The sequence below is a fragment of the Dipteris shenzhenensis genome, chromosome 31 (assembly GCF_047967505.1).
Source record: "Dipteris shenzhenensis isolate YYH24624 ecotype China chromosome 31, Dip_SZ_1.0, whole genome shotgun sequence".
Taxonomy (NCBI): domain Eukaryota; kingdom Viridiplantae; phylum Streptophyta; class Polypodiopsida; order Gleicheniales; family Dipteridaceae; genus Dipteris; species Dipteris shenzhenensis.
In genome coordinates, this window is record NC_141626.1 from 33,007,098 (window position 1) to 33,033,523 (window position 26,426).

At 48.0% G+C, this 26,426-nt stretch overlaps 1 protein-coding gene across 1 annotated transcript; it reads left to right on the plus strand.

The window, feature by feature from the left end:
- Window positions 1-4,384: 4,384 nt before the first annotated feature.
- On the plus strand, window positions 4,385-26,426 carry LOC147881361 (transmembrane 9 superfamily member 7-like). The gene is made up of 7 exons (XM_087402313.1): window positions 4,385-4,556; window positions 4,784-4,948; window positions 5,111-5,223; window positions 5,327-5,438; window positions 5,549-5,661; window positions 24,587-24,740; window positions 24,860-26,426. Exons 1-7 carry the CDS (start codon window positions 4,413-4,415, stop codon window positions 26,015-26,017), a joined length of 1,959 nt encoding a protein of 652 aa, XP_087258439.1. The 5' UTR covers window positions 4,385-4,412; the 3' UTR covers window positions 26,018-26,426.

Sequence of the window (26,426 nt, forward strand, 5' to 3'; positions counted from 1 at the left end):
GACTTGTCGACCAACCCATAGCCAATAGGCAGATGCTGCTGCAGCATATGATAGAGAATCGACATGTACAGCATTGGGTTGCTAATGACCTCTCCATGTGTTTTGCGGTCCTCTCACCTCTGAATCGGCCCAATTCGTGATCTAGGGTTATGCCAGCCTCAACAAGATGTTTGGCATGACCGATTGGTGGTGGTCAATGTGCCTGAGTTGTGTCAACCATTGGAGGGCCCGTGCTGGCTTTTCCATTTCTGGCTTGATAATCTCTAAGAAATGGATGCGCCCTTTGCTCTTTTTGCAGTCATATTGGCAGATTGTAGTGAGGGCCTCGGGCATCTTCTTCTTCATTGAGTACTTGTCATCGCGATGATGACCAGCATGCCGAAGGTGGCTTGCACCACGTCCATATTGAGGTGGTAGAAGTGGGGAGTGCCCGTCGCATCTCGAAGAGTGCCCACATTTGTGTTGGAGTTATAGGCCTGGAGGAACTCTCCCAAGAGCCTCATATCCAAGTGACAAGGAAGGCGAATTGCCACCACAAATCCCAGTCATGTCACTACGAGCGCATCCTGAACTTGTCGGCTCCTTTAGCGCTTGATACGCCATTGTGGTGTGGAAGTGGAGGGTGTAGTCATGACCCTTGTATGCGTAACAGGAGTGGGTGGCACATGTGTCGAGTTGTTGGATCCATGCCTCTCCAATTGGCGAGTGCGTTTGTGAGCGCACAATTTTGTACTCCCCTTGTGTGGGAGTCGGGATGCACTTTCTTGATGTCCTTGAGGAGGGTGTGCCTGCTGTTGTCGGTACCTCTTGTGTGGCCTATTGCATAGAGATTTCTTCCTCCGCTTGTAAATCTTCAGCTGGAAAGTTACAGGGCATAGAGATCGTGGCCAAGGGCGTACTTTGCGAGTCGAAGGGATCGGTGGCTTGCGGGATAGGGGGTTGGGGGTGGAGGCCAAGCTCTGACTCAAACTCAAAAAATTCATTCTCCGGATCCATTGGGAAGGAGGGCAATTGCGTGATTTAGGAATCGGTGGAAGTGGAGGAGCTTGAGGACATGTACTAAGTGTTGAATTGCTGTGTGGAAGAGGGCAGGGGGTTGGGAGATTTCTGACAGAATTTTGACAGAGTCTGAGGGTAACTGCTATGGCGACAACCTGGGGGGATAGGGCTCCTTTATATAGATTTTGCTATCCCACGGACGGGGGGATGGCGTAAGGCAACAGTCGGCGGGATAATTGGAGGGCGACGGTCGGCGTGATAATCAGATGGGGATGGTCAGTGGGATAGTCGGATGGTGATGGTCGGCGGGATAGTTGGATGGTGATAGTCGGTGGGATAGTCAAATGGCGACGGTCGGCAGGATAGTCGGATGGCATTATTCGATGGGATAGTCGGATGGCGACGGTCAATGGGATAATTGGATGGTGACGATCAGCGGGATACTACTATGGCAACGACGGGTAGGATACTATTTGAGGAAAGTAAGGAAAGGGAAAGAAGGGGGAAAGTGGAAGGTGAGAGAGAGAGAGAGGTGAAAGGGTTAGGAAGTGGCGGTTATGTATGTGAGGTGTATAGGTGAGGCATGGGGACCTTTGATGGTTCACCTTCGAGTTTGGAGGAAGGTTCTTGTGTAACTCATCTCATTATAGCGGTCGGTTCTTGTGTTGCTCCCTCGCTATGTTGGGCGATCCTCATGTTGAGTTGTACGATTCATGGTACTAGGTTCAGGACTCTGGGGCTTGTGTGTTGCGGCCGGTTCAATGTTAGAATCTTGTGGTACTGCATCCAGGGTTGACACAAGTTCTTGTGTTGCTACCTTTGGAACCCCTGCGGTTTGGGACTTGAACTTTAGCACCCAGACGACCTGCTTGCCATTGTAACTATCTTGGTCTTCCAAGAGCTTGGTGGCAACCTAGCGCTTGGGGGGATGTTGCGGTTGAGGGGATGGATTAGGGCTTGGGAGTTGAGGCGACGGATGGTGTCCTGGGGTAACGCTAAGGCCAAGTGTCAATGACTGTCAGTTTGGTGGGATAGCTAACTCTGACATGAATTAATTAGGGCGGCAGGTTAGACCGTGGTCAAAAGTTAGGTCATGGAGATAGGCGCTATGGCCACGGGTCAACAGAGTTTGACCTGTGGGATAGGGCTATAGCGACGCTCAGTGGGATAGCGCTAAGCCACCGACTCGTGGGGATAGGAATGCGTTGTCACCGACAGATTTTTTATGATTTTTGACAAATTTGGAGGTCCTGTTCAGGATTTTTTGTGCTAGGGGGATGCTGTACTACCTAGTCTACCTACTTAATGCAAAAAACGTGAAAGAAAAACAACATTTGAGTGCAAAAATGAGAGATTTCTTGAGGGGTGACTGTTAACACACAAAACAACTTCGATTTTCAGGTTGATTCTTCATTCTTGGTTGTTTTTTGTGAGATTTGACAACATACACACCTTAGCAATCTGAGAAACTACCTTCCTATCATTTCAAAACACTAACAAACTCAAAAACAAGCTTCCTAAATTTAAAAATGCTCTTTAACATAAAATGACAGTTTTTTGTCTCTTTTCCGTCCAACTCACACTTACTTCCTCATAGCTCTCCTAAAACTCCACTAACAAAGCTCCAAGTTAAGTGTGAAGCCATGTGCAATGGGTAGATTACGAAAGAAAGCAACTGCAATTGCAAAAGCATACCTTGAACTGTCGGGCAACGATGCCAAAAATGTGTGGTCTCAACGATGACTACTCACAAAGCAATGTCAATAACTAGATACAAACATTGGCAACCATTGACAACGGCCATTCATTAGACCCCATCTTCTCACTGTTCACTGTCCCCCGCTCCATGGTGGCACCACATGGTGCTTGTCATGCGGCTGCGATCATTGAAAGTGGTCTGCTCATATATTAATCACAGTAAACACCAAAAGACATCTCATACAAAATGTTGCGATTAGGTTCCTCCGCTAGTTCCTGCCACTGCCACTTACTGATTGCCTTTGCCTCCTGTGTCGGACTCCTTTGTCGTGCATTTATTGCTTGTGCATCCTGTCGCCCACCGCCACGTTGTCTTCTGCCACATGGCGTGTCGCCTGCCCTTGCACAGTTTACTCCGGTTCTAACTCTTGTCTCTCGCGGCACCACGTGGTGCTCCGACCTTCTCCTCATCCTCTAGAGCTCCTCCTCTCCCGAGCCTCCAAATGCTTGCCACATCACCAGGTCTAGGATTAGTCTCCATAAAGAATAGAATATATATATATATATATATATATATATATCTATGTCTTTGCTCTCTCTCTCTCTCTTCTCTCTATCTCTATGTTCCGTGTGGCCTTTGCCTTGTCAGCAGCATCTGCCACGTAGGTTCGAAGGGAGCCACCTGTAGCGTACCTCATGGCGACACATGTGTACACAACAACAGTGTCAACATGCACGTGTCCCGTTGGCCCTTGTCTACCAGTCTGTCCGTGTGTTAGAGGCGCCACATTAGATTGGACCATGTTTGCTGACTGCACAGCCTTCAAGATCATGCACGATATGTGCCGTGGCGATGAGTTCAATGCATGGCTAGTCCACGCTCATGCCATTCGTTGCGAGGTAGAGTTCATGCAGTCTGCTACAACGCGCTGCGCCACATCATCTGTGTATGTGCCATGTCATCTATTGTAGCACCACATCGTGCCACGTCATCAGCTACTACGCCACCTCATTTGCTGCATGTGATGTGCTCTCTGGGACTGCATGCACCACTGTCTGGAGTGCCATGTGATGCTCTCCTTCTTCTCCTCTCTCCCCAAACCTCCCTCCTCCTCCCCCAAACCTCTAAAATTCATCCCCGAACCTCCATACTCTTGCCACATCATAAGGTGTGTGTGACAGTGTCCTTAAAGAATAGAAGATAGAAGAAGAAGAAGAAAGAAACAAAGAATAGATAGATAGAATAGAAATAGAAATAAAAGAATAGATAAGAGGTGTGGTGATTCAAATGGCCACCTTTGCTTCTTAGGGCCTTATCACATGGATGGGGCTAGCATGGGTTTAGGATGAGAATCTTTTTGTCATCATTACACCCATCCTAGACCAAATGGTCTAGGTCTAGCATGGATTTAGAATGGGAGTAGCCACTTTTTCTCCCATCCTGAACCATGGCCTCTAGACCTTGGCAACCAGAATGGGTTCCCCTTTTTTAGGGATTCCAAAACATGGGAGGATGACAAGTGTCCTTGTCCCCAAGTGATCCCTACCTCCTAAACACATGAAAGGACTCCATGTGTCCTCTTCTTAGTTCTTTTTTTGTTAGCACATGGTGGGATGGGAATAAGACATGTGCTAAGCCGCTAAGTTAGTAACATGGTACTTCTAACTTAACACGGCCACCTTTGCTTCCTACATGGTGCGCTTCTTTTCTTTGGATGTTCGTGAGGGAGCTTCATTCAATGGCTATGGCGGAGGTTACGGCTACGGCCTCGTTGCTCTTGCCCCTTTTGGCCCTGCTCGCCCTCCCTATCTCTAACGCTTTCTACCTTCCCGGCGTCGCTCCTCTCGACTTCAACAAGGTGATACCCAGTCCTTCTCCGCTTCCTTAGACTTTCATTTAGCTGCTGGGTTCTGCGCAGCTCACAGACACGATGTGTTTCGTCCCTGGCTTTTTGGGTTTTCAAAAGTTTGATCTGTTTGGGTTTTCCAACCGCTAAGCTTATGGTGATTGTTTTGGTTTGAATCCATAGCAGAGCCGCACGGTCGCAAGTTTATCCCAGTTTTTTTGGTCTTGTGATTCCAACAGGGGGATGACTTGAACGTGAAGGTGAACAAGCTGACTTCCACTAAAACACAGTTGCCGTACGTTTACTACGACCTTCCTTATTGTAAACCCCACCAAATTCTTAACAGCGCAGAGAATCTTGGCGAAGTCCTCCGAGGGGATCGCATCGAAAACTCACCCTACAAGGTGACATGACGATATTCAGGTTTTACAGATGGTGGTAGCGCTGATTGTCATGATACTCTTAGTAGCTAGCTGTTTTGGCTCACAGCTATGCGCCTAGGAAGATCGTGGGTTTCCTTAAATTGTGTGGGGTTTAATTTGCTCTTTCTGGCGTGTTCACGGCAGTTTCAAATGAGAGAGGACACATACTGCAATTTCGTTTGCAAGATCGACAAGCTTGATGCTAACGAGGCAAAAAAGTTTAAAGAAAAAATTGAGGAAGACTACCGAGTCAATATGTAAGTCCAGCTAAAATGTAGAAGATGGGGTATAATATGCCTTTATCCATTTCTCTAATGGAGTTCATCGATTTCTTTAATGGAGCCATTTTAACGGTTTCAGGATTTTGGACAACCTACCTCTTGCAGTCAAGAGACAAAGGCAAGAGGGCAGCTCTAATGTGGTTGTTTACGAGCGAGGTTTTCCTGTAGGATTCAAGAAGGCAAAGGGCATGGTAAGGCATTATTCTTTGAAAGAAGGAAATGGGATGATGATATGCATTGTTTTAGAGATTCTTTGAAATGTCTCCTGTATTTGATTTGAAATGGTTTTTTTGTGTGCTAGAAAGAGGAAGACAAATATCTCATTCACAACCATCTTAGCTTTGAGGTTCTTTTTCATGAGGATCCTAAAACGGCCATTTCTCGAATCGTTGGTTTCAAGGTTATTCCTTACAGGTGTGATGTATGACTTTATCTTTGCTAAAAGCTTGGTGCAGGCTATTCGTTTATTTGAAGGAGAATTTTTTGCCGAACCTGGTCTGTCAATGTGAACGTCCTATTTAGCTTGCCTTTGGTCCTAAGTCAAAGTTTTCTTCATCTTTGGGTTTGGTGTGTTTTCATGTTGACATCGGTATCATAGGAACGTTATCACATTGAGGGGGAACGTTATCACATTTTTATTTGGGGTGAGAGGTGGCTCTTATTTGACATTTACTTGTTATTTCTTGTTATCGTTGGCTGAAGGTCATTGACGTTTGGATTGGCTTTTGAGGGGAGATTTAAGTCCCACGCTTATGGTCATGTCTTTACCAAAAAAATTAACGTGCTCTCACCCTGACACCTCACTCAAAACTCCCTAAAGGCAAGTCAAAGAAATCGCAGCCAAAGGTAAACAATGTGATGATGTGGCAGTGTCATGTGGTGGGCCCTTTTTTGGGGCTCCCATTGTAAGGATATGTCCATGTTGAGCTTAACTAACGTCAGTTTTGAATATCGACCATTCGTTGGTCCATAAATGACACTAGTGAGTATGCAAATTGAGCATTAATTTCTAAACTCGATAAGAGGGCATCATCTTATATGGGGTTCGTAAGCAGTAGCTAGTGTTATTCCTTCAACCATAAAGAGAGTGGAATCATACTTTGAAAGTACAAGAACAGAGCTTGTTACGACAATGCTTTTTTGGATAAGGGAGGTAAGATGCTTTTTAGAGAGATGACGTTACTTTTTAGAGATGACATGTGGCTTCACGAGATGCCAAATGTTCAATCGATCACACTATAAAGAACTGTAAATGGAAACCTATTACAATGTAGCCCACATGAAATAGGGGTCCTCTTGGCTGCCCTAGTGTTTTACTAAATGTTACATGCACGAAGGAGTGTTGCAACAAGATAAGAAACCATAAGGCCCTCTTGTGGTGCTACATTTGAGAAGTAGGTAGGTATAGGTGTGAGGTACGCAAAGAGCCACGTTTTATACTTGAACCATCCATGATATACACATCTATTTATACTATTTGCTTGGTTGTGCAAATTTGCAGGGTTGTATATGTGCTAGTTTACTTATGCTCGATGTTGAGGTGTGATCTAGGGGTAGTATGATCCATGGGCACCCATCATTTTGCTATAGGGATTTGCTTTAGTAAGCAATTCATAGTGTTTGACACTTGAAGGACAAGGACCTTTGTGAGAAGGAAGGTGACCAAGATAGGTGAATCCATTTTGTAAGTAAGGTTGCGGTATGTGTTAATTTCAGTTTGATCCTTCAACTTTTTTTTTGATTTGATCACTTTACACATGCTTATTCTAAACTTAGGGCAAGTTAAATTGCTGCAGCGTGTTTTTTGTGAAAGTGAAGATCAAGAAGCACATGATGGCATAGAAGATATGGAAGTTGGTCAATGGGTGTGGAGGAGCTGAAGCCCCAAGCCACATTGGATGCAACAGGGAAGGCAATAACCCCTGTAGACCTAGTAACGTTGGGAGATGGATTTTGAGGCGTTCATGATTATTCGGACTACCTCAAATGGAGTGATCCCACACATTCAGTTGGTGGAAATTGTTTTGGAACCGTGGACTATCTTGAAGTAAAGTATATGGGATGAATGATCCGGCAAGGTTTCCTAAATCTCCTTGAATTTTCGATTTGCACTCCATTTGTTGAGAAACTAAGACTCTATAGCCGATTTATAGGCCCTTCTATAGTCTTGATGCTGCAGTAAGTGCTCCTATGAGCTCTACGGCGGGTATTTTCTTTCCTTTTCCTATTCTAACTATGTGCCTAGGACTTATTTTAGTTGCTCTCTTAGCCATGTGTTACCCTTGTATGAGAGAGAAGCCTCCTTCCAATAGAAGGGGTGGAAGATGGGATGTGATCACATAAGTGGTCACACCTCATTAGATGTGCCCTTTCACTTCTCTCTGAGACCTAGGTTAATCCTTAGGCCTTAAGGCTTAAGTACTAGAATTTCTAAGGTTCCTTGACCGCTCTCCCCACAATTTAATTGTTCTAATCCCCTTTTTACCCCTAGGCAATGACCTATGACTTAACATTACCTTTTCCTTCCCTTTCTCAATCAATATGTCAACGATTTTAGAGCCGTCTGAACCAACTTTCTTCTCTTGATTTGCATTGATTAGCATACTAATTTGGGAAATACTGGCTACTTATGTCATGACATTCCCTCTTAATTAGTTTTCAGATGTCCTCAACTAATAATCAAACATGTTAAACTCTTATCATAGGTAGTGTTTTCGGACTACATGCAATTATCGTCAACGGAAGTTTCCTAGAGCTCTAGAATAAGCCTTCTCTCTTTCCTTCGCTATCTTACCACTCACCCTGAAGCTTGTAGGACAGTCCTATCGCTTTGGAATCAGGTGTTACCTATTGTTGGCAATTTGGCTAGGAGATGCGCATTGAAACCAGGTTGCAATAAATTATAGGGCAGTAGAACTAACTAATAACAAGACAACAGTGTTTTATCAACAATTCAGCAAAAGTATAATTGGTAGATTGGGAGCTAGAGTGCCCTTGCACCAAGACAAAGACACAGATTCGCCCCAAACCTTGGCGCCTTTTACGGTGTTTCTTTAATTGAGTGAGAGGTCCAGAATTCCAGGCTACATAAAGGATACATTTTTTCTTACATCTAGGTCATTCCACATCCCATTGGGCATCCACATACCTTGCATAGCCTTTACTGTTCATTGCTCTCACCAATCCTGGCAGTAGGTCTTCATCCCTAATCCAAGAAGCTTGCACACAGCAAGGAATTGTCACTAGTAACCACACTTGGCCACACAGTTTCCCATAGCGCCCAATTAGAAAGCATACAAGAGCTTTCTCCATTGTTCAGGACCGCCACTACCTATAGTCTCTCACCCTATGGGCAGAATACATCTTGATACATCAAACTGTTTCGCTTAAGTGAACTTGCAGCACAACACCAAATACTATGGCAGTCACACCCGTACCAAGATACTTTCCATCTCACGCATGGATTCTCGTGTATCTACGATGTGCCATTTGCCTAGCAACCACTGCTTGCATGTGACCTATCTCCTAGAGAAACCAAAAACATATTTCCACACAAAACATGCTACCTGGCAATGCCAACAAATAGGATACACAATGAATTCGATCCCACTTGCATTCAGTGCTCTCCCCACTCTTAGTAGGCATTCGAATTCCAACCATTAGCCCTGTTGGGCCCTGCTGTCACACCCAAATGACCATAGGCATCCATTTCAGTGCAAACACTGCATATTTACTTGGGAGCTGTGTCATGACAAGAGAAATTACTAATCTGTGATTAGTAGACATTAAAACATTATTATTATGTTATACGCCAATGGTGTAACATGTATTTGTATTTATGATGGACACCGACCGATTTGTTGGATCATCCAAGTAGATAGGACTAGTCGAGCTGGAGCCACAGCTTGAGACGGCATCGAATTTGGACATGTGATACTTATTCTATTAATAAAAATGTGCACACACGTGTCTAGGTCCTAGGGGCAATAGGAAGGGAAGGGTGCATTAAGGTGCATTGAATGGTAGATGCATGGGTCATAGGCTAAGGGAAGGTGTAAATGGGAAGATGGAACTTGAGTGATCTCAAGGGACATTAATGAAAGAGTATCACCCTTTCATTGTGAATCTCACGTTGCATTCTCTCTACCACATTGCATTCGTCCCTCATCTCTCTCCCACCTCGCATGTAGGTCGAAATAGAAACAAGTACTCTCACGAGGGCGCTCTTCCCCATTGGAGGGCCAATCGGCATTCAAATTCTGCATGCATTGCACACATTTGCATTCTCGAAAAGTGTGGATTTTCACAAGGTGCTACTAGCAGCCCATGTAGGGCCACACTTATCATACAGCCACAAGTGTTCACTGACTCATTGGAATACCCAAACAATGGGCCCATGTAGGGCCACACACTTCTCAGACATCAACGATGGAATATCTAAACAATGGGTGAAAGCATAAGTAGCCTACCCACAATCCTTAAAAACATGAACTTGCTCTGCAAGCATTCGTTGTGAATCACCCTGCCAAGCAAGTCCCTCCAGAAACTCAGCTCACTGCTCAATGGCAATCACTAGAAAGCGTGAGTGAACCCTTTACCGGCCCGGAGCTCAACCCAAGCTCATTCACGAGCTAATGCATACCCATTTGGAAGCAACTTTCCATCTTGCCTCACAAGTAGCTGTCCGCACAGCCAAGAATCACTTGGCCATCTACCCGCTTAGATTAGAGAGAAAGAAAGCTTGTTTACTCAGCTAGCATCAAGAGGAGATTGCAACAAGAAGAAAAACTAGCCACTGAGCAGGCTTCTTGTGACAAGAGGTTCAATGAGACCAGCCAACTCTTCTCTGTCAATTCACAATTGGAGAGGGTAGAGAATCCTTGTGTGCTCAGCCAAGCCCTCGGCCCTGCGTCAGGCTACTTTCAACCTTACGTGCGCTGAACGTATCCTTGGACCGTACGTAGGCCATACCTCTACAAGCCGTACACACAGCCCGTTGCACCACTCCGTACATACATCTTGTACATAGGCGTTGTACTTGCAATCCGTATGTCAGCGTCCGTACCACTCATATGTATCTTTCGTACCAATAGTCGTACCTGGCCGTACTAACAAGGACTCCAAAGCTTCGTAGAATCGTACGTCAGTAGTCATGAACACTCCGTGCAGTCATACAATCACAGGCATCCATCATTGTGGGCTTCAAAACTCTCTGTGGGGAAAATGCAATGCTACGTGGCATCCCCCTAATTTGCCCCCATTGCCCCCTCTAGTGGGGCAATTTTTAAAGCCAACCAATGACCAACTTTGGATTCTAAGGTTCTTTGACTTCTCTTGGACCTAAACCTCTCATTTATCCACATTTGGTATCAGAGCAGCGACAATCCACTAGCGAGATAGGAAAAGGAGGAGAAAAAGCAAGCACTATGGAGGGCACAAGCGTGCGGGACAGCAGCGTGCACGGGAGGGAGCCGCGAGAAGGCGGCGCATTGAGAAGACTGCACGAAAGGCACAGTGGAAGAGTTGCGCATAAAGGCCATGCGTGCGGAGAGCGGGATGGAGGCAAGGTGCGTGACAACCCCGTACGAAGACGAAACAGTGTCTTGGCCGAGATTCGACGAAGCTCGACATAAGGAAGGATGGCTGTAAAGGCCGACTCTGAGAGAAGGCTCTCTCTTTGCCTCGGAAACCCTGAAATTTGGAGCCCCTGAGGTAAGGGCTTTCTGTGAATTTTTTGGTCTTTGGACGGGGAACAGGGTGTTCTAACGGGGTGACCCTTCTTGTGCGAATAGACCCTTAAAACCCTTAAACCGCGAGGAAAAGAGACCTCGTCCCGTTCTCCACAATGAAAAATCGGATTGGAACAAGATTTTAAGGGGGTGATCCACCCACCAAGTACCCCCTATAATGGTATCTAGAGCTCCAATCCACTCAAAACAAGTATAGCCCAAACGGAGTGTACCGGTTTATAGCATAAAAACAAGGAAGAAAGGCTAAAAGAGAAGGAAGAAGAGGTCATTTTAAGTGGTTTTTGACACAAGTGAAGCGGGAGTCGGATAAGTACCACCAACTCTACAACTTTTGAATTTTGCTTAAAATAAACCCCTTTTTTGAAATTACAGCAAGTCATTTTCTCTCTTGTATTATGAAAAGGAAAGAATGGAAGGAGAAGGGATATTTAATAATGAACTTGTCCTTTTTCCTCCACTACCAGAAGGAGATAGGGAGAGAACACCATCACCTCCTCTTGAAGAGGATAATGTAGATGAGAGTTATACACATATTGAGTATGATAACCCATGTATAGAATTACCTTCATCTCTCCTTCAAGAATCTCTTGATAGGGAGTTTTCCTTTAGAAATGAAGGGAGAAATGAGTCCATCCAAGAGCAAGGCGTTGAGTTTACGCCTTTAACTCAAAATCTTGTACACATGGATTATAATCCAAGTGCAAGAGGTGTAGGATCGATAGGCAAAGAGAGAGAGAGAGAGAGTGCAGGTAGCTAAAGAGTCGCACGATAGTTCAGCCGTCACGTCAAACTTAGATGATGAATAAATCTAAGTACAAGGTACTTGTACCTAGACCTAGGACTAAGTGTCCTAGGTGTCACATATGACTAAGTGTCCTAGGTGTCACATATGACTAAGTGTCCTATGTGGCCTAAAAGGCACTTGTACCTAGACCTAGGACTAAGTGTCCTAGGTGTCACATATGACTAAGTGTCCTATGTGGCCTAAAAGGCACTAACACTACAAGTGCCTACACTTATGCCTACAAGGCACATACCATGGCCTATAGGGCATCACTAGAACCACCAGAGGATGGCCTACAAACCCCCCTCCATGGGATGGGCTGAAGTACTTTGGAAACGTCTCAAAATACCTGGTAGTTTTTGGTCATGGTGGCACATGTTCATCCAAAAGGATATAGCCACCTATGAATGTACAAGGGATGTCAGATCATGTAACAAAGGGAACCAAGTGCAAAGCCTGTCGGAAGACTTCGAACTTGGGACGAGGAAGTGCCTTTGTAAACATATGTGCTATGTTGTCCTCTGTGGGAAGATAGGACAACTCTATGTCTCCTGCTGACAACCGCTCCCGAACATAATGATAGTGAACTTTCATATGCTTGGTACGCACATGAAACACTGGGTTATGCGCAATGGCCAAAGCACTCTGGCTGTCAGTGTAGACAATAGTGGAGGATGTCTGGCAAATACCAAGATCTGTAAGTAACTGTTGAAGCCAAACACACTCTACTGTAGCGGTGAAAGCTGCCCTGTACTCAGCCTCACAGCTAGACGTGGCAACTGTTGGTTGCTTCTTGCTGAGCCAAGAGATACATGAAGTGCCAAGCAAAAAACAATTGCCAGTATGTGACACTCTGGTGTCGGAACATCCTGCCCAGTCACTATCCGTGTAAGCATGCATGGTAAGTGAACCCTGATCACCATAGAAGAGGGCTAAATCCTGAGTGCCTTTGAGATATCTGAAGACTCTCTTCACTGCCTGCCAATGCTGTGAACTGGGCATGTGCATGAATCTGCTGAGCTGAGATACTGCATACTGCAAGTCAGGTCTGGTGTGACATAAATAAATAAGGCATCCAACAGCTTGCTGATAAAGAGTGATATCACATGGTGGGCTCCCATCATGAGCTGAGAATTTGAAGCCAGGGTCCACTGGAGTAGAGATTGGCTTGCAATCCTCAAACTGAAAACGATCAAGGAGCTGTCCAATATACTTGGACTGAGACATCATGATACCCCCCTCAACATGAGCAAACTGAATGCCCAAATAATAATGGAGCCGTCCCATGTCTATCATGTCAAAAATCTGCTGCAAATCAGCCTTGAAAGCTGCAATTTGCTGAGTATCTGGGCCCGTGATGAGCATATCATCCACATATAAAATCAGCACTAAAAAATCAGATCCACTCCCACGGACATAAAGAGTGGGTTCTGTGGGACTATTATGAAAACCAAGGGATAGTACGTGTGCATGAATTTTGGCATACCATGCCCTGGGTGCCTGCTTCAAACCATAAAGGGCTTTTCTAAGCCGGCATACCTTATTTTCAGAATTAACAACCTCAAAGCCAGGAGGCTGTGTGACATAGACTTCTTCCTGCAGATCCCCATGAAGAAAAGCGGTCTTGATGTCAAGTTGGTGCACTTGCCAATGATGATGGGCTGCAATGGCAATGACACATCTAATGGTAGTAATCCTGGATGTGGGAGCAAATGTCTCCTCAAAGTCAATGCCTTGTTGTTGGGCATACCCTTTTGCAACAAGATGGGCTTTGTATCGATCTATGCTGCCATCAGATTTCCTTTTTAGTTTGTAGACCCACCGCGTTCCAATGGCATGCTTGCCAGGAGGGAGATCTATTAGCTCCCATGTGTCATTTTGGGCAATAGATTGTAACTCAGCTTTCATTGCATCCATCCACTCTTTGCTGTCAAAAGCATCTTTATGGCACAGAGACTCTCCATTGCAAGCTGTAGCAAGGAGTGCAAACTCAAGAAAGTGACCATGCTGTCTATTCCCTGATCTTGTCCGGGCAGCAAAAGGCTGATCTTGTTTGCTGTCCCTCAATGTATCAAGAAGCCATCTGGGAACTTGCCTTTGCTGTCTATTGACAGCTCTTTCTTCAATGACTGCATCATGAGTAGTGGGATCATTTTGTGCTGGAAGAGAAACTTGCAAATCAGCATGAGGTTGTGGCTGATTATTGCTTAGTGGAGGGCCTACAGGAGGCTCATGTTGCTGGTCAAAATCCTCTTCTGATGATGGCAGAGGTAACCAAGATTCAAAGGCATCAAACATGCCAACATCTGGCTTTGCTTTGCAGTCCACAAGAGGAGAAGCTGAACGTTCAGCAAAGATCACATCTCTACTGACAATAATCTTCCCAGTATTTGGTTGATATAACCGATACCCTCTGCTCTCCTGGCTGTAACCAATAAATATGCATTTGATTGCCTTGTCATCAAGCTTATGTCTCAGCTGAGATGGTACATGAACACCTCACCCCCGCCTCGGCCGCCTGCACCCCCTCGCCTCTCCGCTCTCACCCCCTCGCCCCTCCGCTCACCCCCTCGCCCCTCCGTCCTCACCCCCTCGCCTCTCCGCTCTCACTCCCTCGTCCCTTCGCCTCACCCCGCTGCGCCTTCACCCGCCCTCCCCTGCCCTCACCCCTCGCCTCTCCGCCCTCATCCCCCTCGCTCCTCCGCCCCACCCCGCCCCGCCCCCTCGCTACGCCTCACCCCCCCTAGCCTCTCCGCCTCACCCCCCCGCCCCCCCGCTTCGCTCCCCCCGCCCCCCGCCCCCCCGCTTCGCTCCCCCCCGTCCCCCGCTTCACCCCCCGTCCCCTCGCTACGCCTGTCTCCCGCCCTTCCGTCCCGTCCCTTCGCTTCCCCCTTCCGTCCCGCCCCCTCCCGTCCTCCTCTCGCCCCGCCTCGCCCCACTCCCTCTTCCGCCTCTTCACCTTACCCGCCCTCCATCCTCAGCCCCACCCCCGCCACCCCCGCCTCTCGGCCTCCCGCCCTCGTTTTCACCGCCCTCTGTCCTCCATCCTTCCCGCTCTCCGTCTCCGCTCTCGCCTGCGCCTCCGCTTCCCCCACCCGACTCACGTCGCCCCGGTTCGCCTCACCCATCTTCTTCACACCCAGGCTCCACCCCCCCGCATCTATCCCTCCCTTTTTGGGTGGCAGCCTCTTCTTCATCGGAGGTCTCGCAGTTTGTCTTGGCGTATGGTGGCTCCCTACCCGGAACCGGAGGCCCAGACGGACCCTCCCTCTCCAGATGCCTACCGCGTTATCTTGACAGAGCAACAATCGTCTCGGGTTGAGGAGGTTGCCAATGACTTTGTTCTTACCTCTGTCTATGGCAGAGTCATTGGACATTCCCCCTCTAGATCAGCCATCAGGAACTGGCTTCAGTCCACTCTCATGCTAGAGGACGGTCACATTGAGGAGGTGGCCCTTATGGGAAGGGGCATCTTCTGGCTCAAACTCTCCAATGCGAAAGCTGCGAGCAACCTGATTGCTGGTTCCCCCACTTCTGTGGATGGAAAGATCATTATGATAGTCCCTTGGTACCGTGGATTCAGTGCAGCGGATTTTGATGCTCGGTTCCGCATACCTCGCCATCCAGTGACGCTAGTTTTTCCAGGTCTTGCTGTTGAGCTGCGGCCGATTGTCAGGGACCTGGGCTCCCACTTTGGCTGGGTCATGCATGACACTTTCGCCGACGCGGTGACTACGGCAGGAGCCCCCCGAGTCCGTGTGGTTGTGGCGGACCCTGCGACTCTCCCTGCAGTGATCGAGATTGTGACAGATGCCGACCATAACCCAGAGCATGGTAGTCATCGGACAGCTAGGCCAGTGCTTGAGGTGTCACGGCTTTGGGCACTTGGCTGCTATTTGTCCACGATTCGCCAGTTCCTCTCGGCTCCCCCCGTCCCCTCCCCCTCCGTCCCCTCCCTCTCTCCCTCCGGGCAGCCACGTCAGGAGGAGCAGAGGCAGCCGCGGTCCAGAGTTAGCTGGCGGTTGGACTGAGGTCAGAAGGAAAAGAGGAAAGAACAAGAAGATTTTCGATAAAGGCAAGGAGGCAGAGGTTACCCAACCTGCAGCATCACCTCAGAGACCTGACAAGCAGCCGTCCCAGGGTCCTGGGAGAGCTTCTTCTTCGACGGTAGCCCGCCCTCCACAGCCTCAGGTCCCCCTCTCTTTCGCTCCCCAGTCCCTTTCCACTCAGTCCCAGCCCCTTCCCCAGTCGCACCCCCCCTCTTCCCGACCCGCAGCTTCAGCCCCCGCCTCTTCCTCCTCTTCAGTCTCCTCCTCTTCCTTCTCAGTCCCATTCCCAGGTGCAGCCCCATCCCCCCCGCCTCTCTCAGCTCTCCTGCAGTGTCAGCTGTACCGATGGTTCCTCAGTCGAGGGCAGCCCCCACTCCCCCTCCTCCACCCCCTCCCGCTAGTCGCCTCCGTGGAGTCTGAGTTGCCTACCCCCCAGCCACCTCCCCCTTTCCCTCCACAGGCAGGACACCCTGAATCTACACCACCACTAGAGCAGGCTTCCCTGTCCGCTAGCCCCTCAGTTGCAGACTCTGGTGGGTCTCAGCTTCAGGAGAGAGAGCTTCCTCGCGACTTTTACAGATCTGACCCTTGGGACTACTTGGATGTGGCCGACCTTGGGACCTTCCCTGCTTGTCTCGACATCAGTATCTTCCTGCTCCGTAAAGGGGAGGATGGGAAGATCGCAGCCTTGGCCCCGAGGGATGGCCCTAGCTTTGCTTTCATGTTCCTCAGCGACAGCACCGAGACTTGGACAGACGACTCGGTCTGGGAGGCTCTCAGAGAGCAGACGCACGCTCAGGTTTGCTCCTGGATAGGCCCGTCCGGTGGACAGCTTCTCGAGACTCAGTGGTCCGCCGAGGGTGACGTGCGCCTGCGGTGGCATTGCGCCGTCAAACGCTTCAGATTGATTGTGATCCTTAGGTCCCCTCTGTCATGGCCCCTCCCCCAGGATGTCAGAGCCTGGACCCCTCAGAAACTCCGAGCCTTCTACGGGATGACTACTTCAGAGATCTCGAGTTGGCTCGAGAAAGCATTTGCTCATGGCACCAAAGGCCTCTCGCCTTTGCTAAAGGTGTTGAAGAACGGGCAGGACGACCCCGCCTCCCCCTCCAAACCTTCTCATAAGCGTCAGCGCCTCTACTCTGAAATGTCAGCTTCTTCATCGACATCTGTCGCGAGCAGACAGTTGTTCGCAGCCTCCCAGTCCTCACCATGAGCCTACACCTTGTCTCCTGGAATGTGAACGGGTTTCATTCTTCTGGCACCCGTGGTCCTAGGAAGCTCATTTTGAGACAGGAACTTCAGCCAGCAGTGATTGGTCGTTTGGATATACTTTTGCTCCAGGAGCACAAGCTTTCTGTGGCTCATTCCCATAGCTGCGGGAAGATTCTCCCGGGACGTTCTCACACTTATTGGGAGCCCTCGATCGGCGCACAGGGGAGGAGTGGAGGGTGTGTACTTCCGTGTGCGAGCAGTTAGCCCAGGGAGTTTTTGGTCATGGCACGTTGATCCCAGGCCGTGCCCTTTGGGTAGGCCTGGAGTTGGAGGGTTCCAGAATAGGAATCCTCAACATTTATGCTCCCACAGACCTCCGGTGCAGAGCCACCTTCTGGAGGACACTCACAGGGATTCTCCCAGACATGGATTCCTAGATTGTTGGAGGTGACTTCAACAATTTGGAGACCTTGGAGGATCAGCAGGGCAGAGGACCAGAGTTTACAGGTATGTCTCAGGCAGAGCAGTCCGCTTGGGACTCATTTATCTTCGCGACAGGAGGTAGGGACAGCTGGAGAGACCCGTCCTTCCGTCGTTGGCACGGGAGCTTGGACTTCTCGTGGGGCTTCCGCAGGGAAGGAGGCAGACTCTTGGAGAGGCTGGATAGATTTTATGTCAGTGATTGGGCCATCAGCAGAGGCGGTCAGGCGGGTATAGTTCCAGGGACGACACTTTTTGACCATGCGCCTGTGCTCTTATCATTAGACTCGGCAGTTCAGGCCCTTTCCCCCCGTTCGTGCCGGATTTTCGACTCCATCTTCTCGAGGGAGGACGTGCGCAGCAGTATCGGTAGCGTATGGGACAGATTGGGGCGAGTGCGTGGATCTGGCTGATTCGTTGGCGTAGGCTTTGCAGGAGTCCAGCCAGATTTGCCAGCTCGCAGCCCTACAGGTTCGACAGGAGTGGTGGGGCAGAGAGAGCTCTTCGGAGGGACCTCGCTTCCATTCAGCGACTCCAGCAGGCAGCCCCGGGCTCGGAGGAGCTTCGGATCCAGGCCCTTTGAGCCAGAGTCCTTCTTGAGGAGACTCTCCAGCGCCGTTCAGAGTTTTTCTATCACGTCTCTCTTTCTGGGCTCGGAAGGGCGATCGGATGTGCAGGGAGTTCTTCAGGACGCATGGTCAGAGAGCAGCAGGTGATCAGCTACGGAGTCTCAGGACAGCGGAGGGACACATCGTTACTGATACGGGTGAGGTCTTGGGGTTGGCTACCAACTTCTACAGGACTCTTTTTCAGCAGGAGCAGCTTGCCCCTCGCACTCGACGCTCCCGTGAGGAGGTGTGGAGGCACAATCCATCCCTGGTCCAACCCAGCATGCAGGCGACGTTGGCACCGTTCACTACGGACGAGATGTTGGAGGCCTTGATGACCATCGACGGGCAGAAATGCCCTGGCGAGGATGGGCTATCCCGAGCTTTCTTCACCTCCTTTTGGGATCAGATCCATCAGCTCCTCCTAGCAGCTCTCCAGAGGATTTTCAGCAGCGGATATATGCCAGAGAGCCTCTCCTCGGGACTGATTTGCCTCATCCCGAAGGAAGGAGATCGACAAGAGATCCGTCAGTGGCACCCGATCACCCTTCTCACCACTGCTTACAAAATCCTTGCCAAAATGATCAGCGCCAGAGTTCGGCCTCTACTTCCAGACCTCATTCATGACACTCAGACAGGCTTTGTCCAGGATCGCAGTATCCTGGATAATGTCTTCACCTTCTCAGAGGCGGCGGAGTGGGCTCAGCACAGTGGGTCACATTTAGCCATCCTACTTCTCGACTTTGAGAAGGCCTACGATCGAGTGGACTGGTCCTTCCTGGAGGGTACTCTAGAGCGACTAGGTTTTCCAGCAGGATGGATTCAGGGTATTTCAGCGTTATACAGGACAGCTTCTAGCAGGGTCATCATTGACGGCAGGATGGGAGAGCGTTTTCGTTTGGAGAGATCAGTGCGTCAGGGTTGCCCCCTTGCTCCTTACCTGTTTCTTTTCTTCGCCGAGGCTATGACATACTACCTTCGGGCGAGGTCTACCGGGATCCGGGGTGTTCGCCTTTCCCTCAGGGAGGACACGGAGCTCCTGGACTCGGAGTATGCAGATGATACAGCACTGTATGTCCAGGATGATGAGATGATGCTGGAGAGGGTGAGGATGGCCCTAGAGGTCTTCTGTTCGGCAGCCGGTGCGAAAATTAACTGGAACAAATCAGTTCTCACAAACTCCGGGGCGTGCTCTCAGTGGGAGAGGTTTTTGGGTTTCAGATGGATCCCGCGGGGACAGACAGCTAGATATCTCGGCTTTCAGGTCGACCTGGATATCACGCCAGCTCAGCAGTTTCTCCCGGTGCTAGATTCCATTCGACGGAAGGTGACTTTCTGGAGCACTGCTAAGCTCTCTCTTGCAGGTCGTGCTCTGGTAGTCAACCAGGTCCTCCTAGCCACGGCTTGGTATGTGGCTTCCTGTTGGTGTTTCTCGAGATCCAGCGTGGCACAGCTTAGGAGGTTGGTTCGGAACTTCCTGTGGTCCGGGGGATGGTCTCAGAGATACCAGAGCTAGGGTTGCTTGGCAGACAGTCATTCTTCCGCAGGCTGAGGGTGGCTTGGGGGTCATCGATCCAGAGCTTCAGAGTCAGGCCCTGCTGGGCAAGCTAGTTTTCCGCGGTTTGACCCCGGGGGGGCAAACGTGGAAGATGTTACTTCAGCAGGGGATCGGTTCTTGTGTCCCGCGTCGAGGTGGAGAGTGGCTACCATCCCTCAGGTGGATCTTCACTTCCGTCCCGCTCACTGAGTTTCGCTCCCCACTCGTTCGTAGCCTCCTCATGGTTTGGAGGCAGCTCCGCCTCAGTCTCATATAGTCCCCTCGTAGCTGTCAGGAGGAGATCGATCGCCAGCTGCTTATCTGGAACGATCAGGTCAGAGATGCCGAGGGCCTTCAGGTGGGGGAGAGATCACACATCAGGTGGGACGACTGGATGCGGGGGTCAGCCTGGTCTCTTCGAGTTTGGAGAGACACGTACAGACATTTGGAGACTGCTGATCTAGCAGACGCAGCTGGAGGTGCTCATGGAGCTCAGGCGAGACGTACGGAGTTAGACGGAGCGATTCCAGCTGATTGGTTGGTTTCACCCGAGTTTCAGATCCTCATGCCTAGTAATGACCGTTGGTTGGGACAGTTCACCCCCCGTGGCATCCCACTGGTGGTTGCAGGTCGGATGGACGACTCCTCTGTTTTCTTCTTCGCGGTTATGGGGGACGGCCGACTCAGGAGAGAGGATGTGCTCATCGATCCCCTACTCCCATGGCAGAGGGTTCGGGTCGTAGGCCTCGTGGGGAAGGTTTGGCGGATCGATCCTAGCATAGAGTAGGATCAGCTGCAACTTTGGCGACTCTGGCTCTGGGAGGGGCGGGCCTTGTCAGAGCTTGATTGGGACCCAGGAGAGTGGAGATGGCGAGAGATTGTGACAGGTCAGGGGCCGACCTCTTTCTTTGCCTACAGCACGACATTGGACAGGCGAGTTCTCAGGAGGATGCAGAGCCGTCCTCCCACCCAGCGGCCCAGTTGGTATGCTCAGGGTATCTCCAGGTTATTTTTGCAGGCCTTATGGAAGGCCTTGTGGGAGAGCTGGCGGCCGCGGAAGATCTCCTACTTCCTGTGGCTTCTCACCCACAAAGGTCTTCCAGTGGGGAGCTGGTTGCGACAGACAGGTCAGGACGGACGTTGTCAGATCTGTCATGAGGACGAGGAGTCACCAAAACACTGCCTATGGAGCTGCACTCGCGTCCAAGAAGTGTGGAGGTGGACCTTTGGGATCCTTACTCGCGCAGCACTGGAGCTAGGTTTGATCACTTGAGGCGCGTTCTGTTGGTGCAGCACCGCACCTGGTTTTCATCACTTGTTCCAGGCATGTCAGCAGGACCCCACGTTCCTTATCACACAGGGGACGTGGGGGCCGCTCGAGAGCATTCCGCCGCACCTGGCAGAGGCTGGCACATGATCTCAGGAGAGGCAGCCAGTCTGGGAGATTATTAGGAGCATCGCAGGATGGCACATTTTGACCTCGCGCGCGCAGATCCTCGATGGCACCTCCTTATCGACTGTCCAGATCATGACTGACATCTGGAGTGAGATTATACACACCCTCAGAGGCCAGTGGGACCAGATACAGGGAGACTCCCGGGCCGGCCGGGAGAAGCGGAGACGTTTCTTTCGGTTTTGGGACACACAGGGCCTTTTCTTCAAGCATACTTCGCAGGGCCTTCAGTGGCGCTACTCACCACCTCTCTGGCTGTTCATTCACACTCGCCTGATCCCTCCGTGAGAGAGGGCTTTACTTTTTTGTTACCTTTTGGGCTGCGTCCGATTTGTGAACGCAGCCCGTTAGTTGCAATGCTGACCTCATGTATCTTGTTTTCGAAGTAATATAATTAGCACTGTTTTTTCGGCAAAAAAAAAAGAAGAGTGAGGATGATAGAAGGAAAAAGTATTTAGCAGCCCTAACCCCGAAAGTGAGGTATGAGGTTGAAATGTTTAACCCAACCACCTTGAAAGACCTAACTAAATTCGTTGAGATTGCTGAGAGGAAATTGAATCCTCGGAAATCTTTGAAAAAGAAAAAGAGAAAGCTATTGTATAAAATGTTAACAACCAATCACGTCTTGGATGGATACCATTTTCTTCCATAATTGACAATGAGCTAATTAGGAAGAAAAAATGTTTCGGATGTAAGAAACATAAGCCACGGCATCCAAGGCTTAAATGTCCTACTCTATTAGCCAAACCAATTCTGTAAAAGGAAAAGGAAAAGCATCCAAGCAAGAGGGTGAGGCCTCTACCTCCTCATCCCGAGACAACATAGAACCAAGAGTAAATGCTATCCATTCAGCCAACATTGGTATATGGATGTGTGAACTGAACATAGAGTAGGCATATTCATTGTAGAGTATGGGCAGAGAATAAATAATTTTCTCCTCCATGTAGAGCGTCTTATTGGATGAATAAGGTTGAAATAGAAGAGTTGAAAAACAAAAGAGATTGAAGGCCTATCGTCTCTATAGAGTAAGTAGTTCTCTGATGATGAGGGAGGGCGAAGACTCAAATGGGAAAAGCGAGAAATTCTATTGTCACAAGCTTGGACATTATGGATGTGACTACAAGAAGTCTGACAAGAGGAGTCATCAAAGTCTCGTGAGGCACTTGTGGTTAAAAAAACTTTTTTGGGTTACTCCTAGCAACCCTAAGATTAGATACGCAGCATAGGGTGTGACCCTATTGATGTGATGGCAAGCAACTCAAGAAGATGAACTAGGATATGCATTCTTTGTGTGTTTAATTTTTAAAAAAAGAAGTAATTTCAGCTACATGATTAGGTTCTTTTGTTGTCTTGGAGTTCTTAATGGTTGGAGAATGGCAGTGAAGACCTTTTGGATAGGGGGAAGCCTAATGACCGTGTCATTTGGAGCCTATTGCATTGTGCTTGTGGAGTTTGGTGATGAAATCTCCAAGGAGGCTGAGTTGAGGATAGAGGCAGGTTGATTGTGAACGCAGATCACATGCATTAAAGCACCCACTGCATGTATAGACCAGCCCGTCCGTGTGGTTGCCAGTTGGGTCCATACTACCTCTAGATCACACTTCAACATATGCACATAAGTAAACTGTAACACACAAAAACTGGATATTTCCTTAGCCAAGTAGATAGCCAAAAAAGATATATATACAATTCTCCAAAGTGAATGAAAAACTTCTCTCTCAATGTACATTGCATTTGTAGCTGCTCAGATTTGTGGGCACCCGTCACGTCTTTATGGGATTTGGCAATAGCAAGAAAGCTTGCCAAAATCCCATGTGGTTTTATGAGGATGAAGCGTATTTAAATTCTACTTTGCATGACTTAGACCAATGTAGAGCTTCCTTTGTCAGCTTGATTCTTCCAATGTATAACTTGTCCTCCTTAGTATAGGGCTGAGCTTGAAAATAAAGAGAGCTTCTTTCTAATTGCTTCAACCTTGGGAGATCTATCAAAGTCTTGGAAATCCAATGCTGTGCCCAAGTTAAGGTATTTGGCTAGGTGGGAACAAAAGTTTCTTGTCGAATTGGGTTAGGAAGAGTAAGAGAAGATTGAGCTTGGTAATTTCAACGACTTGTGGAGGCATGGTTGGGTCCTGCATTATGGTAGGAGCTCTTTGTCCTTGCATATAACTTGTCATGGCAGCAAGTTTGAGCGACTTCTTGGGCGAATTGGTGTTCAAAATCTCCCTCCATTATTGAGACTTCTAGTTTGAGGTAGACTATGACCCTGGAGCTGGTTGTTGCAATAGGGTTTACCCCACTTTCAAACGTCTGAGTTGCATCCTCGTAGCATCTCCCTTCTTGGGAGGTATCAACAGATAGTGCTGAGGGACTCGTAGCATCTCCCTTCTGCAAGGCAATCAAGAGTGTGTGCTAAGGGTGGGTTTAAATGTGAAAATGGAAGAGGGGACGTATAATTAGGGGGTACATGTCGCATTCACGCTGATCTATGAGACTAGCTGTGTGAGGACCTTATTTAGATTTTCTACTTCGTTTTAAATAAGAGGAAGCCATTAAAAGGGGGAACCTTCTAATATGGGTAGATGGGTCCAATTGAAGACCTCCTTTGGTGTGCATACTCAGCACTCCCCAAGCAATTGTGACAGCAAGGTGGTTGTCTGTGATAGCACGGTGGTGGTTGCTTGGATTGTTAATGACAACTCGTGGTTCTCTTGTGAGAGTATTTAATGGGGGTTGATTATTATGGTTTAACACAACATGATCCTAACGATAGGACTCGTGGTAAGGCCTCTATTGGTGTGGGGCCATGGTTCTCTTGTGAGATTATCATCCCTTTTAGTGGGTGTTGATTATATGATTTAACACAACATGATCCTAATGATCCAATCTTATGGACTCTTAGGTGATGGCTTTACATAGACCCTATAGCCCTTGATTGACTCAAGTGACTACCGTGGTTGCACGATCTCCACCACCACCACCACCACCACACACAAACGCACGCGGCATTGCCTTATTAAGTAAGTGTAGTCTTATGATTTTCAAATGTAGTCTAGCTTTGTCACCTTCTTCCTTTCTTCTTCCTTTCTTGTTTTCTTTCTCTTTTGTTTATTTGACGTATTTTAGTAAGCACTGGGTTTGCCCAAGAGACTCCGCGGGTCTTTAGAAACCCAGTATAGCTGCTTATGCTTGGGCACTGATGACGACATAGGTGTTGCTTTGCTTGCTAGGTATGTCTTCCTTTTGTTTTTCAAAAAGTTTTTGTTACCTCTTTTTTCTTCTCTTTCGTTTCTCTTTTATTTTCTGTGTAGATTTTTGGTCTTTAGAACAACAAAAAATCTAAATTTGTATAATTGTATGTATTCTAGTCTTACAAAGGTATATGTAGTCTAGCTTTGTCTTTATTTGTCTACCTGCAAGTTTTCTTTGAGGACAACAGACAACTGGCATTCGTTTGGTTGCAGTGTGAAGCATGACTATGTGAGGCCTTGGGATTCTTCTAAGTCTCGCTTGAAAACTTGCGATCCAAGTGCCAAAGTTTATGTGAGCACTTCCATGCCTTTGCAGGAGGTGGAGGAAGGACAAGAGATTATCTTCACATATGATGTCTCATTCGTGGTACTGATGCAGCATGGAATTTTGTTTTATGTTTGGAGTTTGTTTCTGCGTGATTACAGAAGTGCCTTGATGCCAAATATCATACATGCTTACTTTGTGTATGTTGTTGCTTTCTCCAGCCAAGTGATATCAAATGGACATCACGGTGGGACACATACCTCAATATGTCAGATGATCAAATCCATTGGTTCTCCATCATAAATTCCCTCATGATTGTCTTGTTTCTATCAGGCATGGTAGCTATGATAATGATGCGTACCCTTTATCGAGACATTTCTAAGTACAATCAGCTTGAAACACAGGATGAAGCACAAGAAGAAACAGGATGGAAATTAGTCCATGGAGATGTGTTCAGGCCTCCCACTTGTGCTGGTCTACTCTGTGTTTATGTTGGATCAGGTGTGCAATTTTTTGGAATGACACTGGTGACAATGATGTTTGCATTACTTGGCTTCCTATCTCCAGCCAACAGGGGTGGTTTGATGACTGCTATGCTGCTATTATGGGTGTTTATGGGGCTGTTTGCTGGCTATACGTCTGCCAGATTATACAAGATGTTTAAGGGTGCAGAATGGAAGAAGAACACGCTTAAGACAGCTTTCATGTTCCCTGGCATCATGTTCACTCTCTTCTTCATTTTGAATACATTGATCTGGGGTGAAAAGTCCTCTGGTGCTGTGCCTTTTGGCACTATGTTTGCTTTAGTGTTCTTATGGTTTGGTATCTCTGTTCCTCTGGTTTTTGTTGGAAGCTATTTTGGGTATAAGAAACCAGCCATTGAGGATCCAGTACAGACCAACAAAATCCCTCGACAGATTCCAGAACAGGCTTGGTACATGCAGCCGGCGTTTTCATTGCTCATTGGTGGCATTTTACCCTTTGGGGCAGTGTTTATTGAGCTCTTCTTCATACTCACTTCCATATGGCTCAATCAGTTTTATTATATCTTTGGGTTTTTGTTCCTCGTGTTTCTGATTCTTATTGTCACTTGTGCAGAGATCACAATTGTGCTCTGCTATTTCCAACTGTGCAGCGAGGATTACCACTGGTGGTGGAGGGCATACTTTACTGCTGGGTCTTCTGCATTGTATCTTATGCTCTATGCTACTTTCTACTTTTTCACCAAATTGGAGATAACGAAGCTGGTATCTGGTGTATTGTACTTCGGGTATATGATTATCATCTCCTACTCCTTTTTTGTGCTGACAGGCACAATTGGCTTTTATGCCTGTTTCTGGTTTGTGCGGACTATATATGCATCAGTAAAGATTGATTGAGCCGGAAATGTTATATTCACTGAGGGCCAACTTTTATGGGGGCCACCACGTAGTGATACTACGAGGCTCGGAAAGCTTGCGAGAGCATTTTTTGTAAAATGGCTAAATGAGAATTAGTTCAAAATGTGGGCATTTATCCGATGGACGGTTGCAATGTCTTCAGAAGTCACATTAAAAGTAACAAATTTATGGGCATCTGTCACCAGCACAGGGAAATTCAAACAGCTATGCAATGAAACTGAGCATTACCTAGAAGATTATGCAGGGTAGCTCTAAACCAAATTTACTATTGGATTTCCTTTTCTCAAGCGTTCTACCCTCTTTTTAAGCTTCAGATGGGTTTACATCGTCTCTTGTAAGGTGGTTCTACGCAGTGTAGAAGATGATGGTTATCTGTAGGGGTGTGTAT

Bases quoted from the DNA above. Each gene is read 5' to 3' on its own strand.
- LOC147881361 (XM_087402313.1), top strand. From the start codon at position 4,413: ATGTTCGTGAGGGAGCTTCATTCAATGGCTATGGCGGAGGTTACGGCT. The intron at 4,949-5,110 runs GTGACATGACGA...TGTTCACGGCAG, and splicing joins TCGAAAACTCACCCTACAAG to TTTCAAATGAGAGAGGACAC. The intron at 5,439-5,548 runs GTAAGGCATTAT...TTTGTGTGCTAG, and splicing joins TCAAGAAGGCAAAGGGCATG to AAAGAGGAAGACAAATATCT.